Here is a 17,402-nt window from a genome sequence, read left to right as displayed (position 1 = left end):
CTCAGGCGGCCTCAGCTTCCCCACACCAGGACGCCAGCCCTAACGCCAGCCTCACCTGGCTTCAGTCTCAACTCCGCTCCTCTCCCCACAGCGCTTCCTGGTACTAGCCCCGTCGAGCGTTGGGACTTGGTCTGGTCCTTCCCTCTCCCCGCCCCCATCACGGGACCCCGCCCCTCCTGAGCCGACCAGCAGAGCAGTCTTGAATCCTCTAGCTCAGGCCTTCCTGGTTTGGAGTTGAGGGGAAAGAACACTTAAGTATTTAGGGCCGGCGAGAGTGTAATAACAGGCCTGGGGGTCCCCAAGAGGGCTCCTTTACCCGGAGAGCCTCTGAGAGCTTGGTTTGAAGCCATCACACCCAAAGGAGAGGACAATTTCCCCCCCCTTTTTTTGAAATTTTTTATTAATATATTTTTTTTTGTTAAATTTCTTTGTATATTTTTTTTCCTGCAAGACTTGGTGTTGGTGGCACTGTTGTAGTTTAACTTCAATCCCAAATTCCATGAAATACAACTTAGAAGTAAAGGTTGAGAGGGGAGGAAGAGGGAGGCAGGCCAAGGAGTAAACAGAGTTTGACTAGAAAAAAAGAAGAGTTTGTGTGTGGTGGGCATTCCCAGGCAAGGCCATTCCTTGAGGGAGGGGGTTGGCAGGCAGCTTGCCTCTGCCTCATGCAGGGGAGGGAGGAAAGATCCTCTGGGGACCCTACAGTACCCTCTTCCTAGGGCTTCCTGCCCCCAGGGGAAAAGCTAGTACCAGGGATCAGCCACAACCTCAAACAGGGCTCTCCATCCACCTCTCGCCCGGGTTTGACTCTCACCTCTGCCGTGCCTGGAAAGTGTGTGAGAGACTGGCTTCCTTTGATCCCCTCCTTCTGTTGGTTTCCCATTTCACAAGATTCTGATATGATGGGGGAAGGGATATAACCCACTTAGGGACTACTAAACAGCTTCAGCTGCCCTGTGAATTCTTATCAGCTTGTCTGGTTTGTTCTCCAGAAATGCCTTCCCAGCCACTACTGCCAGAGTTGGGGAGTGGGGTCCTTGCTCAGGTGCCTCTAACCCTCTGCAGTACAAATGCCTCCTTCAGGTCCCTTAGAAATTTAATCAAAGGCCACACGTGAGTCCAGACCAACCAAACAAACTTTTAGGGGGAGAGAGAAAGGTGGGAGAGGGTGGGCTTGGCCGCATTGGACATTTTCTTTCCTTTACACGTTGCTCTTGACATGGCATGCCACCCTAGGGGGTTGGATGAGGGGCTGGCTGTTGAGGAAAGAAAGAGGGAGAAGATGCTGGGGAGCCATTCTACTTTTCATTCCCCTCATCTCCTTCAGGGAAGGATGGAGCTCGGCAAGAAGCTAGCTCAGTGCTTGGAGGTGAGGTAGGATCCTCCAACGTCAGAGATGGAGGCTGCACCCCCTCCAGCTTTATCACTAGGCCTCAGAGGGACGCCAGGCCCCTTGGGTCAGGGAGTCACAGCAGCACGGCCAGTGCCTCGCCCAGGATACAGTCTTCTCCCGTATAGAGTATACCCCTTCACCATTTTCTCCTTCCTTTCTGCTCAGCTTCTGGGAGACTCCTCAGGACACCAAACCCCAACCCTCATCCAAGTTCAGGTCTAAAGAAAAGGCAGGGAGGGTGTGGGGCAATGGTCTGACTTAGAATTGTGTGTCTCAGAGAAGAGAGCGACTCTGAGCGAGAAAAGCCCTTCATATGTAAACAATCTAGAGAGAGGAGAGAAGGGAGAGAGAAGGGGTGGGTGGGGAAGGGAGTGAGGAAGACGGAGACAGAGCCAGAAGGAATGAGAGAATCTGAAAGGAGAGAGGGAAAGAAAAACAAGAGAGAAAACCAGAGGGGGACAGAAAAGAAAGGGAAGGGAGAAGAGAAAGAAAAGAGAAAAAACAACCAGGAGGAAGAGAAGAGAAAAAGGCAGGTCAGAGGAGTGAAGAGGCAGCAAACCAAAGCCAGAACTAGGCCAGGCAGGAGCCTCAGGTGAGGAGCTGGGAGAACAGGAATGCCAGGCTGAGGTCCAGGAGGGCCACGGCTCCCACCACCAACGGGTTGGCAGCTCCCTAGAGAGATGGGGGAAAATGCAGTCTCAGTGCCTGAGGACCGGGTCCAGCGACGGGTCTCACCTTCCTGCCCTGGCTGAGGTGGCAAAGCAGAAGGGTCCCAGGCACCTCTCCTCAGGGGCCAGAGCAGGGAAATCTCCAACCTTTGCTTTGGATTGGAAAACATTCCTCTGCTCCCAGGCAGGGCCCCACCCTCCCTCTGGCTCCCTCAAGTCAGCCCATCCTCCCTTCTCCTTCCACTCCCCTCCCTGCAGCACGTGGCCCAGGCAGAAGGTGCCTGGCCTTAGTATCAGACATTGGCAGCAGCAGCTTTTACTGCAGCGAAGCAGAGAGGGGATGAAGGGGTGAGGATGTGGTTGCTAGGAAACAGGAGAAGGCCTGGAGTCCAATCAGAGTGGAGGGTACTGGGGAAACTCCACCCCTCCCAGTTTTCTGCTTTCTTCCCTATTTCTCTTCTTCCCAGGAGAGGGAGGGAGAGTCAGGGTAGGGAGGGAACAAGCTTTTCCTTTTTTATTTCTGGGCACCAAAGAGAGAAAGTGTGGAGGTGGGGGTGGAGGTGGAGTAGGAAACCAGGAGCCGGAAATGATATGAAAGGAGAGCAGGCAAAGATGTTCTGGCTGTACTGTTAATTATTCGTAACCTTGGTGAGTTACTGTAAGTGCCTCAGTCCTCCCGTGTGTCAAATGAGGGAGTTGGACGTGAAGGTCTCTAAGGTTCCTTCCAGCTTGCAAATTCTCTATTTTTTTGAGGTGGGATATAGTCCAAGACTGGGCAGGCAAAAAGGAAGCTAAGTGCAAATCAAAGCCCCTCAGGGGATCAGAGAGAAGTCTGGAAAGGATGAGAGGCCAGGCTTTGATAAGAGGGACCAGGAAGGATGGGAGACTCAGAGGGCACAGGGCAGAGTCGGGGAGGGGAGGGTCTCTCACCGGCTGGGCGGGCCTCTCGGACGCAGCAGCCTCCTCAGCCTCTTCCATCAGGCACCCGGCTTCAGGACCCCTCGAGGACAGGCCCCTCAGGACTGGCAAGGCTGTGGGCTCCGGCTCCGAGCGCCCTGGGGTCCTCATCTGGAGCAAGGGCTCTTCATCCTCCCCTTCCTCCTCTCGAAGACTTCCGGAACTGTCGCTGCAGCCTCCGAGGAGTGGGGAGCCATCTCTGGGCTCTGGTCCCTGCAGCCCAGCCTCATCCTCTGCCTCATAGCCAGCTAGTTCTTCTGCCTGCTCACCGGGGCCCCCCCACTCCTCAGGCCAAGCTTTGGGGCTGGAGAAGGGACCTCGGTCCCCTCCAGAAGGCAGTGGGCTCCGGCAGGCAGGGGGTCGCCAGGGTTGGCGGGAGGAGGCAGGGCTGCTGGGCAGTTCAGGGGAGCCCTCTGAGGGGGTCAGTCCATTCTCGTACACCCCAGGGCTGTCCTCATCCAAGGGCTCTGTGTCAGAACCTTCTGAGTCCTGCCTGGGTCTGCGGCCTGGGGCAGGGATAGCTAAGAATCAGAGGGGACGAACTGGCCTTGGGCTGCAGAAGCTACAGCTTTATCCCCCTGCCTGGGCACCTCCCAGGACTCTGGTACCCCCAGGTTTACAGCCTCTCATTGCCAGACCCCAACCCCCTAGTCCTATGACCCTATTTCATAAATTCCTACTTCGCTCCTCAAACAACTGGGCCTGGTCCCCACCCCCTGTCCCCTTAGGTCCTCATACCCTGGCCTTTCCCGCCCCTGTCCCCTGCAGGGATTCCCTTCCCCTTTCTCCATGCCCAGGCCCCCCAGCTCCCCAGGAAGCCACCCCCTCCCCCAGCCCCGCCCCAGACTGCCCACGCCTCACCTGGGGCCTCCAACATGGGCTGCAGGTCCTGGGCTATCAGTTTGGCCATTCGAGCTGCCTCCACAGCCTTCTCGGCGACACTGCTGGCTGCCACTGCCTTTAGAAGGGCGTCTGCTGCCCTGTTGGGTTCCAGGGACACTTGTCTTAACAGACCTACTCCAGTCCCTTGGCCCAGGTCCCCACTGCATCACAGCCCCCAGATCTGAGCTCACCTCTGGACTCCTCACCCTTGCTCACACTCTGCGAGCTGCTCCACTTCCCGGGCAGGGCAGCCGGCCTTCGGTTTCCTCCCCTAGATCTGGGCCGAGCTTGCTGTCATCACACCTTCCTGCTCCTCTCTCACTCCCTCCACCATTCCATCCAGTAGTAACACTTCCCTTCCTCCAGCTGCAGGGCCAGGCCCTCCCCACTGCCCTCAACTCTGTTATTCCATCCCTGTCCTGCTCCCTCCCAGTGACAAATGAGGCCTCACTCTCTTAGCACATCTCTCTACGGCTGCACCTGCTTGGTGCTCACAAGCTATGTCTCTTTGCTGTGTTGCTACCTCTTGTTATGAGAATTTTACATCTTGTTTTCTTCAGCCACTTCTGTTATCACATCGTTCTCCCTGCCCCCAATCACTGCCACTGCCCCCCGCCCCATTTCCTCATTTCTGAGCTCTGGAACTGGAGTAAGGGTGGGTCTCCCCTTTCTGCTACTATCTATTCCCTCTCCCTGCTAACATGCATGCTTTCTTACCATTGGGATTACACCTTCTAAGAGGTGAGCTCTTAATCTCCCTTCCACAACCCCCTTCAACCCTGCTCTGCTCCTTAGTTACAGGTAACCTTGAAGCATTATCAATCCTTTCCCCTCTGTTTTTTCTCAATTCTCCATCTGGTGTCAGATGTTTCCTCAATTTTCCCTTCCCTTTTACCTTCTGCTGTTAATCATAGATGCCTTGTAATTACTATTATTATTTAACATCTTTATTGGAGTATAATTGCTTTACAATGGTGCGTTAGTTTCTGCTGTATCACAAAGTGAATCAGCTATACATATACATATCCCCATATCTCCTCCCTCTTGCGTCTCCCTCCAACCCTCCCTATCCCACCCCGATGCCTTGTAATTACTAAATTAGTTCTGTAATCTTGACTGAAGGTGGGGCGTAAAGGATCAGAGGTAGAGGTAATCAGATATACTTGCCAGGGGCTTGAATGCATCAAGACCCATGACTCCCTCTGGCCCTGGGCCTGTTGAATCTGGTCTAAGAAAGCAATCTGGGTATGGGGGTAGGGAGAAGGGTCATGGTGTCCCCTGTCATCTTAGGTCTACTTCCTCTCTATATACCTTGGGAGATATGGTCAGCCTCCTCTCCTCAAACCTGGTGGGTCAAGACCTTTAGAACCTGCTTAGAGGGATCTCAGATAACCCTGCTCTTCTGTCTTAGGGCTTTCAGGATCTATATGCCTAGCCCTGTCCTGAAACTGAGCTGGTCTCAGAGTTTAAGGCAGGGGATGAGGATCACAGTTTTGGGTTGCATTGAGTTCTGTTGGCAGCCAAGAAACTGCAGCATTGACAAGGTCCTGTATTTTTGACTTTGGAGGGTATGGTTGATCAAATCCTAGCCAGTAGACCCAGTCAGTGCTCAGGCATCAGGCCAGGCTCAGGCTACCTGGCAGAGGCACCTACTGCTGGGGCCCTGTTGTTTCCATGGCAACCAGCAGCCAATCAGGTTTGCCAGGCCTGTTGCTGGGGAGACCAACCAGCCTCCTCCCACTGCCTGATCTTTCTGGCTACTGAGATCGGTTTTTCCTGCACATGCCCACTCCCCATCCAGCCCGAAGTGCTCCCTGGTGCTCTGCCCTCCCCCTTCCCTGGCTCAAGGCCCTGGACTCTAACCATCCAGACACTCGGATATATCTACAGATAGGCATTCTCTGGTTCAGGCATCTACTCTGGATATGACCTGTTTACTCACTCACATACACACACACACACACCCCTTGTCATCCATTTTACAAACTCACTGAAGCATATTTGGACATATCTTGACTTTTCATCCTCTGAAACACTCTCAAATTCAAACAAGATCCTTCAACTGTGCCCTCCCTTTTAAAGAAAAACCAATATCTAAAAATTCCTATGTGTAAATTGTATAAATCAGGGGCTTATGAACTCCTTACAAATAGATTTTTGGTTTTCTTTAGTCACAAGCCATATGCAGCTATTAAGCACTTAAAATGTGGCGAGTCTAAATTGAATGATGTACTCTAAGTGCAAAACACATATTAGATTTCAAAGACTTAAGAAAAATGGGGGGGTATGTAAAATCTCTCCTTATTTCATATTGATTTTAGGTTGAAATGATAATATTTTGGATATATTGGGTTAAATAAAAATATATTATTTAAATTAATTTCATTTGTTTCTTCGTAATTTTTTCATACAGCTACTAGAAGATTCAAAATTATGTACTAGGCTTACATTATATTCCTACTGGACTGCACTGCTTTAGATAATGAGGTTCCTGATGCATGAAATGTAATCTGATTTGCAGAAAGAAAATTTCATTTATAGGCAAGTCTCCTCCCCTTCAACCTTTATCCGTTGGGTTAAGGGAGGCAGAAGAGATAAAGCTGAGAGGGACTATCTTTTCAGGTGGATAGATCAGCTGTACAAACTAGACCTTCCCGAGGCCTAAGGCTGAAATGATAGCAGACTGTGGGCTGGCTTGGATGTGGTTACGGATGTACGCTCCCTGTCTCTCTGCTGGGGGCTGCTGCTCCCAGCAGCAGAGTCCTGGAGGCCGGATCAGCTACAAGAAGAGGAAGACTAGCGACATGTCTGAGTTCCAAGAGGTTTCCTGGGCCGGCACAAGGCAGCGCTCATTGCTACTCCCACACACAACGACACACATCCCCACAAAAGACACTGAGACACGCTTACAGTCTAACAGGGCTTTCCTCAAATACCCAGCCACCCACAGTTACACCCACGTCCACCTGCAGCCTCAGATATAAACACCTCAAATACCCAGGGCTACAAATGCCTGGCCCTAGGCCTGCTCTTCCCCACCGGGCCCTAGGCCTTTTGTCTTGGTCCTCCTTTAGGCACCGCCCCCTTCCTTATCCCCAGGGTACCTTCTCCCCTTAACCCTGCTACGGCCTCTGCACCGGGTGCCCACCTGGCAGCGGCGATCTCCTGGCGCTGGCGGGCAGCGCTCACGGCTCGACGGGCACCCTCGACGGCCCTGTCCACCTTCTCCTTGACTTTGCCCCTCCGAAGGGCCAGAGGAAGAAGGCTGCGCACGCGCCCCCCGTGCACCAGCCGGTTGCGCTTGTACTTGCCCTCCTCGCGGGAGCCGTCGGGGCGGGTGGTGCGCCCGTAGCCGTGCCGCCGGTTGCCCAGCCACTCGCCCTCGTAGCGCAGCCCGTTGGAGCGCTGGCTCACGCCGTAGCCGCTGCGCCGGTCGGCGCGCCATTCGCCCGCATACACCTCAGTGGCCGAGCCCTCGATGAGGGCGGGCGGCGCCGGGGCCGGGGGCCCACTGGCCTCGGAGCCTGGGGGTCCCGTGCTGCCCACTTCGCTGCTCACCTCGCTGCGCAGGGAGCCCCTCTTGCTGCCCAAGGAGCTTCGGCGCCCGCCCGCCCGAAGCCCGCTGAGCAGCAGCGAGCGGCGGAAGAACCCGCCAGCCGCGGGGGTGCGCTTTCGGCAGGCCGCGCTGTCAGCATCCCCAGGCCCGGCCAGCACGAAGCCTCCCCGGGAGCCGGAGGCCGGGCTGCCTCCTTCGTCGCCGGTCAGGGGCAGGGGCGGGGGCGGCGTCGGGGGATCGCTGTGGCCCGAGTCCAGGGAGGTGCGGCGGGGCGAGCGCAGCAGCGCCGCCTGATGGTAGGGCACACTCTGGCGCACCCCGTAGCCGTGGCGCTTCCCAGCCTGCCACTGGCCCTGGTAGGTGCCTGCGCGGGGCGGGGTAGGAGGGAGAGAAAGAGTCAGGACCCGCCGCTCCTTGCCACCCCCAGCCCCATGCGCCCCTGGAAGCCTAAGAGTCGGGTGGGAGAGGTGGGGGCAACTGGCGTGGAGGTCGGGGAAGGGCACTAGGAGCCGGGGACAGGCCAGGTGGGGTCGGAAGGTGTGGAAGAGCAGAGGGAAGACAGGCAGGGAGTGGGAGATCCGTGGATTAGGGCCGTGCAGGTAGACAGGGGAAAGGGGGAGGGACAGACAGGCTGGGGTGTGTGAAGGACAGACAGTCCAGAGGGTGTGAGGACAGGTTGACGGGGGTGTATAGATGGCATATGACAAGCAAAGAGAACTGTCAGGGGCTGACTGAGGAAATGTGAGGGGACAGGCAGAGCAGAGGTGTTAGGGACAGGCAGGTGGAGAGGGGAGGTGTGTGGGACAGGCAGACAGGGTGTGTGTGAGGGTTAGGTAGATGCGGGGTGTGAGGCTCAGGCAGACAGGGAAGGGGTGAGGGCAGGCAGATTGGGGAGAGGGAAAATCAGGCAGGGGACAGACAAATAAGGAAGGCGTGTGTGATGATGGGAGGAGAGGGCAGAAAGATGGGCGCAGGGGCGCATATTGATAGGGAAGGCGTGTAGGATAACAGCGGGGCACCGGGGGTTGTATGGCTGGGGAAGGCATACGCGGGGCAGGCCAGCGGGGAGGCGCACGCGGACGAGCAGACAGACAGTAGTGGGCAGGGCCCCGCACCTCCGTCGGAGTAGGTCTCGGTGCCGTAGCCGTCCTGGAAGCCGTCCTTCCAGAGCCCGGCGTAGCGCAGGCCGGACACGCTCTCCCACACACCGCTGCGCCCCTTCAGCCCGCCCAGCCACTCGCCGCGGTACGTCCAGCGGCTCTTGCGCTCCACGCCCAGCCCTTCGCGCTTGCCCTGCTGCCAGTGGCCCTGGTAGCTGTGTCCGCCGGGCCCCGTGAAGACGCCCAGTGACTCGAAGCCCTGCGCCCAGCAGCCGCTGTACTCGCCCTGGGCGCCGGGCCCCGTGCACACGCCGTAGCCATGTGCCCGCCCCGCCTCCCAGCCCCCCACGTAGCAGCCCCCGTCGTCAAAGTCGAACTTGCCCCCGGGGGACATGCATGTAGTTGGCGCGGCCTCAGCCCCCCGGTGGCTCAGCGCATCCTGGGGCTGGAGAAGCCGGCTGGGGGCCTGGGAGCCGGGCGAGGCCTGGGGGCGGGGGCAGTTAGACCGGGGCCAGGCAGGGGGCGCCCAGCGCGGGCAGGCAGGGCCGGACCCTCATCCTGAGTGGCTGCGGAGAAAGAGGGGGGAAGTGGCGAGCGAGGCCCCTCCTCTTTGCCCGTCGCTCCCTGGCCCAGTGGCTCCGGAGCCTCAGCACCGCCCCCCAACCCCCCACCCTTCAGCAGCATCTTCCAGCAGCTCCCAAGCTTTGGAGGCACGGGGCTCCCCCATCCTCCGTTCTTGTAGAGGGCCCCTCCCAGGGCTTGGGGTCCTAACCCCAGGCAGCAGCGCCACTTCTCCAACCTGGAACCCCAAAGCGTCGAGTGAGGATGACAGTTGCGGGGGGGGGGGTCCTCAGAGGGGGCTGGGCAGAATCGTAAGCCACCCGCTTCCCTGGCTGCTGTCAGGACCCCTCTACCCCGGTTCTTTGGCTTCCCTGGCAAAGGTCGGGGGTGTGGGTGGGTTGAAAACCTAGGGGGGAGATCGGAGCAAGGTGGGCAGAAGGTTTGGTGGGGGAAAGGATGGGGGAGGCTCTGCAGGGGAAAGGCGAGGGTGCGGATGGGCAGAAGGGCAGAAGGGAGGGGGCAGGTTACTCACCATGTGGACTGGGGCTCAGGCTGCCTCCCAGGCACAGCATCCATGGCAGGATACCTCCACTCCCACCTCGCCCAGGCAAGACAAGCCCCCTCCCCTTCCGGAGAGACTGCTCCAACCCGGAGAGCCCAGGTGGGGGAGCCGCAGGAGAGAGTCCCCTCTCTCCCCAGCCGGAGGAGCAGGCAGTGGGGGGCGCGCGAGGTAGTGGCAGGGGTAGGGGGAGATGAGAATAATGTAGGGGAAAAAAATCTGCCTTGGATGGAGGTCAGGAAGAGGAGCTGGGAGCTGGATGGGAAGAGAGAGGGGGCTATCAAGAGGGGGTGTTTTTATTATTTTCTTCTTCTTATGGTTGGGAGAGGAAAAAAAAAATCAAAATTCTGATTCCATCCCAGCGCAAATCAATGTTTGCTCCATCCCAGCATCACGGGGGAGGCTGGGCCAGGCAGATTTAAAGGGGCAGGGAGAAGAGAGGAGAGGAGAGGGTGGGGAGAGGAGAAGACGAGGAAGAAGAGACAGTGGCGGTGATAGCGTTGGGGGGCGGGGATGCCTGGGCAGAAAAAGATGGGTGCCTGCTCAACCTGCGATGAGGGAGGAGGCAAGCAGAGAGGAGGATGAGAGGCACAGAGACCCCCAGGGTGGAAAGAAACCCTGGGATGCTGGCAGGGAGTGGGGTGAGGCTGAGGGGAGGGGAGAGGAGCCAGGGGGAGGAGACTGAGCTGAAGATGGGGAGGCTGGGGGAGGTCGAAGCCAGCGGGGGGAGGAGAGATACTGGCGAGGCCGGGAGAGGGCGAGAGGAATACAAAGAAAGAGGTGCAGGGGTGAGAGCTAAGGCAGGGGGAGATACTGTCGGAGAGGGAGAAAGGGAGGGAGACCCATTCTGGGGCTGGTGAGGGATGGCAATGAGAAGAGAGGCAGGGGAGGAGGAGAAGGAGGGAGAAGAAATAGATATGGAGACTGAGAGAGCAAAATAAGGGTTGTGAGGGAGGGAGAAAGCTCTGCACAGGGAAGGCGGGCTTGGGCAGAGACATCTAGCCAGGAAGAGCCCAAGCAGGGGCTGGAGGGCCGGAAGTGGTGTTTCTGGGGCCCTGGGGAGAAGGATGAACCTGCCATCTGCTTGGACTGAAGCCAGGAAGCCTTTGGGCCTGGGTGCCTGTGTCCACCAAGTCCACTGTCCTCCCTAAGAAACTGCTGCAGGGGACCAGGAGGCTCCCCACTTGTGCTTTCTGAGCAAGCTTGAAATGGGACCCTTCCAGGAAGCCCGGACCCACAGTGCTTTTCCAGGCTGCACCACCTTCCGCCCCCCACCAGCTCTTTCTCCCTGGGTTCTCCCTCTGAAGGAGGTGGGCAGAGATGAGGGGGTGTATTGGTTTTGAATGGGGAACAGGGGGTCATATTTGGCAGTGCCATTGAGATGCTGGGGCTTTGGAGTCGTCTCTTTTGCAAACCTAGAGGCAAAGACACATTTGGGGAGGGCCTTATCGTGGCAAGGCCCTCTTCAGCCTTCCACCACTCCCTGACCATTCACCCGAGGGGCAGCACATCCTGGGCCTTCCTGTTTACAGACAGAAGTAGGCACATACTGTCTTCCCTCCCCTCAGCTTACTTAGATGCTGCATCCACCCTGCCCCTAAGCATTTAGGAAGGAGGACACCATCCAGTTACAACAGGGTAGGTAGTCAAATGCACTCAGGTCCTTTTCTTTCTTTCTTCCTTCCTTCCTTTCCTTCTTTTCTTTCTCTCTCTCTCTCTCTCTCTCTCCCCCCCTCTTCATTTCTTTGTTTCTTTTTCTCTCTCTCTTTATTTCTTTCTTTTTAGGCCGCTTGCAGGATCTCAGTTCCCAGACCAGGGATTGAACCCAGGGCCCCAGCAGTGAGAGTGCCGAGTCCTAACCACTGGACTGCCAAGGAATTCTCTGAAGTGTGTTTATTTTCATACAAGGTCTGGTCCACCCCATCATTTTACTGGAAGAGAACTGAGGCCCAGGAGGGGAGATCACTCACCCGAGGTCACACAGTAGAGGTGGCAGAGCTAGGATTAGAACAGACTTCAGACCTTTTGAACCCTGTAATTCTTCCCAGAATTCCTTGTACTTGGGAACCTCTCTTAAACTCAGGAGATCTATTTTTGATTATGGTGGTAAAATAAAGAGCATGAGGTTTGGAATAAACAGGAATTTCCCTTGCACTTTGTTTTTCTAAAGGTGGATATGAGGTTGGAGAAACATGTAAATTTTAAGCCTTTAGGGCTGGGACCACATCTAAGGATGTGGTCCCAGCACATGGAACATGTCCTAGCATGGAACAGGGCAACTGTGGGTCTACTTGGGACAAGGGTGGTGGTGGAGAGGTCCTTCCTTCCTCCTTCCCTTCCTTCCTTCCTTTCTCCATTCATCAAACATTTATATAGTTTACTGTGTACCAGGCACATTGCCCTGGGCTACAGATCTAGTGGTGAACACTGCAGTGTTCTCATGGAGCTCACTGTCTAGTAGAGAAGACAGACAACTAACAAGCAACTCTAGAGTAGTTTGTGTTATGACAGGGGTAGAAATAGAGAATAGGGATGGAACCTAACTTCGGCTGGCTCCCTAGGGAAAGAGGCATTGAAGAGGAATCCAGAAGGAGTACTGGGGCAGGCCCAGCTGCATCGCATCACTCACCCCTAGATATTCAGGCCTTTCCTCTCCACACAGTGCCTTGTACTATTCAGACCCTAAGATTCCCCTTTTCTCCAAAAAGACAAAGTGGGGGTGGGGGGAGGGTGGGCTGTGAGGAAATGAGAAAAGAAAAACAAAGCTATGGACCTGAGGAGATGTGTGCCCTGTTCTCTAGGGAAGAAGGATGACAGGGTAAGTGGAAGGTGGGGAGCGATGCTTGTTGGTAGGGTGAGTCAGTACTGAATTCTAAGCTGCAAATCAAGGTATAGGTCTGATGACACCCTGAAGAAGTCACTGGCAAAACTACCCTGGCACTTGTGGGGCTCACAAGTCTTAGCCCCCCCATATTGCCCTGAGAGAGGCAGTTTTCCAACCACTCTCTGGTCTGTCCCTACAGGTCCTATAATCCCTTCTTTTAGGGTAAAGATGCTTTGTTTTTTTCCTTTCGGAGGATGCACTGGTTTGTTCTGCCACAATTTACCAATGCCTGGGGGTCATAGAAAAGGAAAGCAACATGAAGTGAAGCAGCTCTGGTCTTGGAGCTGCACTGTGGGTTGTCCTCCACCTGCATTCCTTCATTCAATCCTCACAACAAAACCTAGCAGCCCAGGCTGGAGGCCAAGAGCCGGGCTTGCAAAGATGGACAGACCTCAGTCTGAATCCTGACTCTACTGCCTGCTAGCTGGGTAAACCTGAGCACATTCCCTAACTTTTCTGAGCTGCAGTTTGTGTATCTCTAAAATGGGAACACCCTAACCTATCCCCCAGCTTATGGTGAGGATTGAAATGATCATGTATGAATAGCACGTGTGATTATATATAGAGGGAAAAGCACCTGATCTAGTGCCTTGTACATAGTAAATGCCCAGTAAATGGGGCTTGTAAAATAGGTGGCATTATGCCAGTCTTATAGGTGAGGAATCTGGGACCCAGAGGTTAATTTGCTCAATGTTGCACAGCTAATATATGGCAGCGTTTGGAGTTGAATATCTATCAGACTCCCAAGTGAGTATTATTTTAACAAATGCAATTTGGGGGCCTGTTTCTAAAAGTAAAACATGCTGATTGTAGAAATAGGAAAATAAAGCACAATGTCAAGAGTAAAAATCACACATAGTCTCACTGCCTGACAAACACTTGAGCGTGTTTTCATATCGTCTTCTCTTCTACGCATTTTTTATTTAATCAGCTAAATGATTCATAGACAATTTTGTATCCTACTTATTTGCTTTGCATTACACTGTAAACATTTTTTCATGTCATTAAAACATCCTTGAATTTTTAATGGCCGCATAATATTCCACTGTTTGGATGCAGCATAATTTGTTGAACCATTCTAGCATAGCACTTTTATGCCATTTGCACAGTTTTTGCTATTAAAAATTAACGTCTTTGTTTTCTGGCTGCGCAGCAGGGCTTGCGGGATCCTAAACAGGGATTGAACCCATGCCCTCGGCAGTGGAAGTGCAGGTTCCCAGCCACTGGACTGCCAGGAGATTCCCAAAGCATTTTTAAAAGAAAGCATCAGAGATAGAAAGATTTGTATAAAAGATGTTAATTTCTGGCAGTTCCCTGGGGGTCCAGTGGTTAAGACTTGGCACTTTCACTGTGGTGGCCCAAGTTCAATCCCTGGTGGGGGAACTAAGATCTCACAAGCTGTGCGGCCCAGCCAAAATAAAAATAAAAATGCTTTATCATGGAAATTTTCAAAGATATACCAAGATAGACAAAAGTAGAATAAAAACTCTCATGTGCCCATCCTTCAACTTCAGCAATTATCACTTTTGGCTAATCTTATTTTCTCTTCTGCCATTTATTTCAAAACTTAGGTATCGTGTTATTTCAGTCTATGGTTTCTTGAAGTTGGATTCTAACAGTATTAACAGACCCAGAATTGCTGGGTGAGAGGATAGAAACACTTTGTAAGATTTTGGATTTATTTTGCTAGAATCGCTTCCAGAAAGGTTGTACAAATTTGTACTCTCCCCAGTGAGAGTGCTGGTATTATTGCATATTGCACCCTGACCTGTATTTGACACACACACACACATACACACACACACCCCTTCTGCCAACTTGACAGGTGAAAAGTGCTTTTTTTCATGCACATATGTTTGATTGCCAGGCTTAGACTGAGAAGGCACTGCAGTGGAGTGAACCCCCTGAAGGACCCTTAGAAACATGCTGTTACCTCCTGGGGACCCCAGCCAGGGCCTGTAGGCTTGGGGGTTCATCTTCCAGTTGAGCTGCCCCCTCTCCCCCGCAGGTCAGGGAGGAGCTTGGGAAGCTCTCCCACCTCCTCCCACCGGCAGCCACCAGGGGTCAGGATGGGGCCAGAGATCCCCATGGTGGGAGAGAGGGTAAGAGTGGCCTGCGTGGCCAGACACTGCATTTCCTCTATTTGGCCACTGCTGGCAGGACACACAGCTCCCCTCTGCCTATCAGATCATGGTTCCAGAATGTTCTTCCCTGCGTGACCACCCCTGCCTCTCACCGCTCCCGGTTTTGGCTTGCTGAGAAGGGAAAGGGTGTTTGAGAACTCGTTTCTGCTTCTTTCTCCATACTCTCTGTGGGACTGGGTTCTCTACGGAGCAGGGGTTTTTAACCCAAGGTCTATGAGCTGAGGGACCCAAGGATGGGCCTTAGGGACTGTGAACCCTCTGAAAATGGGCAAATGGAGCATGGGTATCCATTTTTTCCCCTCTGGGGAGAAGACAATAGCTCTCATGAGATTCTGAAAGGGGCATCCATGCCCAGCAAAGTCCAGCATCTTCTGGTACCCCCCTCATCCATCCTAAGCCCATTTGTTTCCTATGGTGGCTGTGAAGGGAGCAGCCTGGTATTGGAAAGAGAAGGAGTCCTGGGGGTTATGCTACGGCGTTGGGCCTTCTACGTCATCCAATGGAGCTGAGAGAAAGAGTCTGATTTCCCTGGGGCGGGATGGGGAGGACAAAGGGAGGCGGGCAGTCACTGGGACTGAACTGGATTTGGGTGCACATTAGGTACCACGCCTCACACTGAGGGACACATGTTTCTATGCTTTAAATGATCTGCGGTACCTCTGAGCCATGGGTGGTGGCAAGGGTAAGATGTAAGAGGTAGAGAAACCAGCCAGGTGACATTCCACCAGGGCACTGCTCTGTGTCTTATTTCATCACAATTTGCTCGAAGTCCTAGCCCCTGTACATGTGTGGATGGGAGATGGGGTTAGGACCCCCAAGATCCCCAGAGCAGTGCAGGCTGGCTCTACCACAGAGGGAGGAGCTGGGGGCTTGGAGAGGCTGAGAGTCAAGGCTAGAGTCATCCAGCACATCAGATGTGAGGAAAACCCTGAGCATTCCTAAATCCCACACGAATACCCTGGTTTATCTCATAATAATGGTTTATATTTGTACATAAAGGGAACCTGAGGATACAGCAAATCATGATCATTACCCACATCCCTTTCTGGCAGCAGAGGAGGAGGCAGCCAGTAGAGACCTCGTGGCTAAACCACAATTATCACACGGGTGTGAATACACGGCCTTCTGCTTCGGGCTCCTCAGTATCTGATGTTCACTCCGCACTCAGTTGCCCCCTCATCTTATCCTCCAGGGTGGAATTTCACCTCTTACAGCTGCAACTGCTATTTCCCACAGAATTTCCTCATTAAATGGGAAATTAGCATGTGTGAAAGACAGATTAACATCTAGTTGACTCTTTCTCTCTGATGAAAATAGAAAAATGGAAAATATATTTTAAAAGTGACATCTTCGAAATAAAAGGGGAGCGACAATTCAAAACACCGTGTGCCAGGAATAAATGCAGGGAGATACGCCTCTCTGTGAAATTCATTTTCAGGTAAAGAGGTTTCTCCTTCTGCCCCTTGGAGCTGGCAGAAAGATACCCCACCCTTTCCTCCCTTTGCCCTTGTGCGATGCCTCCTTCCAGACGTGACAACCACAGGCTCAGTTCCTGCTGTTTACGCTCTGGTCCTGCTGGACCAGGCTGTTCTTGGGAACCGTAGAGAGTAGAATGTGCCCTTGTAGTAGCCTTAGGTGGGAGAGCAAGGGCATTGACACCATTAGTTTAGCCTCCCCCGCTCCGCTTTGCCTAACAGTGTCTCTGCACAGGCACCTTTACCTATTCAATCTGTAATTTGAGTCATGGCCTTCCAGCAACTCCGGAAGAGGTGGTGGTGCAGGCTGATCCTGATGTGAGACGTGGAGAAGTTGAGGTCGATTTCACCCTTCAGTGAGGACTGAGCAGCCAGCGTGTCCCTGGTTCCGTGGTGTGGGAGGTACAAAGGGAAGCTTCACACCTGACAGCTTCACACAGCTGGTAGCTCTCGAGCTGCGTCCTGAACCAGGGCACCTCCCAGCCCCTTCCCCTCCCTCGATACGCGGTGAGCACCCCCCTGAGAGAGAGGTGCGTTAGGTATCTTCCTGTTAGCACTGGCTGCTTGAGAGTGACACTGACTAGGTGACCCAGGAAGAGGGCAACATTAGGATCCAGATTCTTTTTGTTTCTCAGACTAGGTGAGAGATGATAGTACTAACCAGTTAGTACTAACCAGTACTAACCAGTACTAACTAACAGAACTAACAGATAGTTCTGTCCTAGGTTAGCGGTTCTCAAACTCTGGTACGCAGCAGAATCAGCCAGAGTGCTTGATCAAACATAGCGTGTGGGACCTCACACCCGGACTGTGATCCAGAAGGCTGCGGTGGGACCCAAGAATTTGCATTTCTCCTGAGTTCCCCAGTAAGGCTAATGCTACTGGACCAAGGAGCACACTTTGAGAACCACTGCCCTAGGCCTTACAGCTCCTGGGTGTGGAGTCATGGCTTTAGAGCAGTTTTTTTGGTTTCTAAAGATTGTGGGGGTTTTTTGTTTGTTTTTTGTTTAGGTCGCACTGCACAGCTTGCGGGATCCTAGTTCCCTGACCAGGATCGAATCTGGACCCCAGCAGTGAAAGCACCAAGTCCTAACCACTGGACCGCCAGGGAATTCCCTAAAGCCTGAGTTTTTAGCCACTGCACACACTGCCTCATGGCAGACTTTTCCATGAAGAGTCCCCCGAAACCCTGCCCTTGGTGGGGCATGCACTGGGTGAGGAGG

The 17,402-nt window shown here is 53.9% G+C and overlaps 1 protein-coding gene across 1 annotated transcript; it reads right to left on the bottom strand.

Annotated features, from left to right (window-relative positions):
- Positions 1 to 1,211: 1,211 nt before the first annotated feature.
- On the bottom strand, positions 1,212 to 8,950 carry JPH4 (junctophilin 4). The gene is made up of 5 exons (XM_065871965.1): positions 8,572 to 8,950; positions 7,049 to 7,820; positions 3,880 to 3,998; positions 2,992 to 3,524; positions 1,212 to 2,065 (listed from the first exon to the last, which is right to left on the bottom strand). The coding sequence occupies exons 1-5, from the start codon at positions 8,948 to 8,950 to the stop codon at positions 1,982 to 1,984; spliced, it is 1,887 nt and encodes a 628-aa protein (XP_065728037.1). The 3' UTR covers positions 1,212 to 1,981.
- Between the last annotated feature and the right edge of the window lie 8,452 nt (positions 8,951 to 17,402).

The sequence above is a fragment of the Phocoena phocoena genome, chromosome 2, assembly GCF_963924675.1.
Source record: "Phocoena phocoena chromosome 2, mPhoPho1.1, whole genome shotgun sequence".
NCBI lineage: Eukaryota > Metazoa > Chordata > Mammalia > Artiodactyla > Phocoenidae > Phocoena > Phocoena phocoena.
Note: the sequence above shows the minus strand (reverse complement) of the source record. Positions and strands in the feature narration are given on the sequence as shown.

Excerpts from the sequence above, each read along its gene's own strand:
- JPH4 (XM_065871965.1), bottom strand. The coding sequence starts at position 8,950 with ATGTCCCCCGGGGGCAAGTTCGACTTTGACGACGGGGGCTGCTACGTG. Across the intron at positions 3,999-7,048 it reads CAGGAGATCGCCGCTGCCAG|GGCAGCAGACGCCCTTCTAA; the intron begins GTGGGCACCCGG and ends GGAACCCAACAG. Across the intron at positions 2,066-2,991 it reads CCGAGAGGCCCGCCCAGCCG|GGAGCTGCCAACCCGTTGGT; the intron begins GTGAGAGACCCT and ends CCATCTCTCTAG.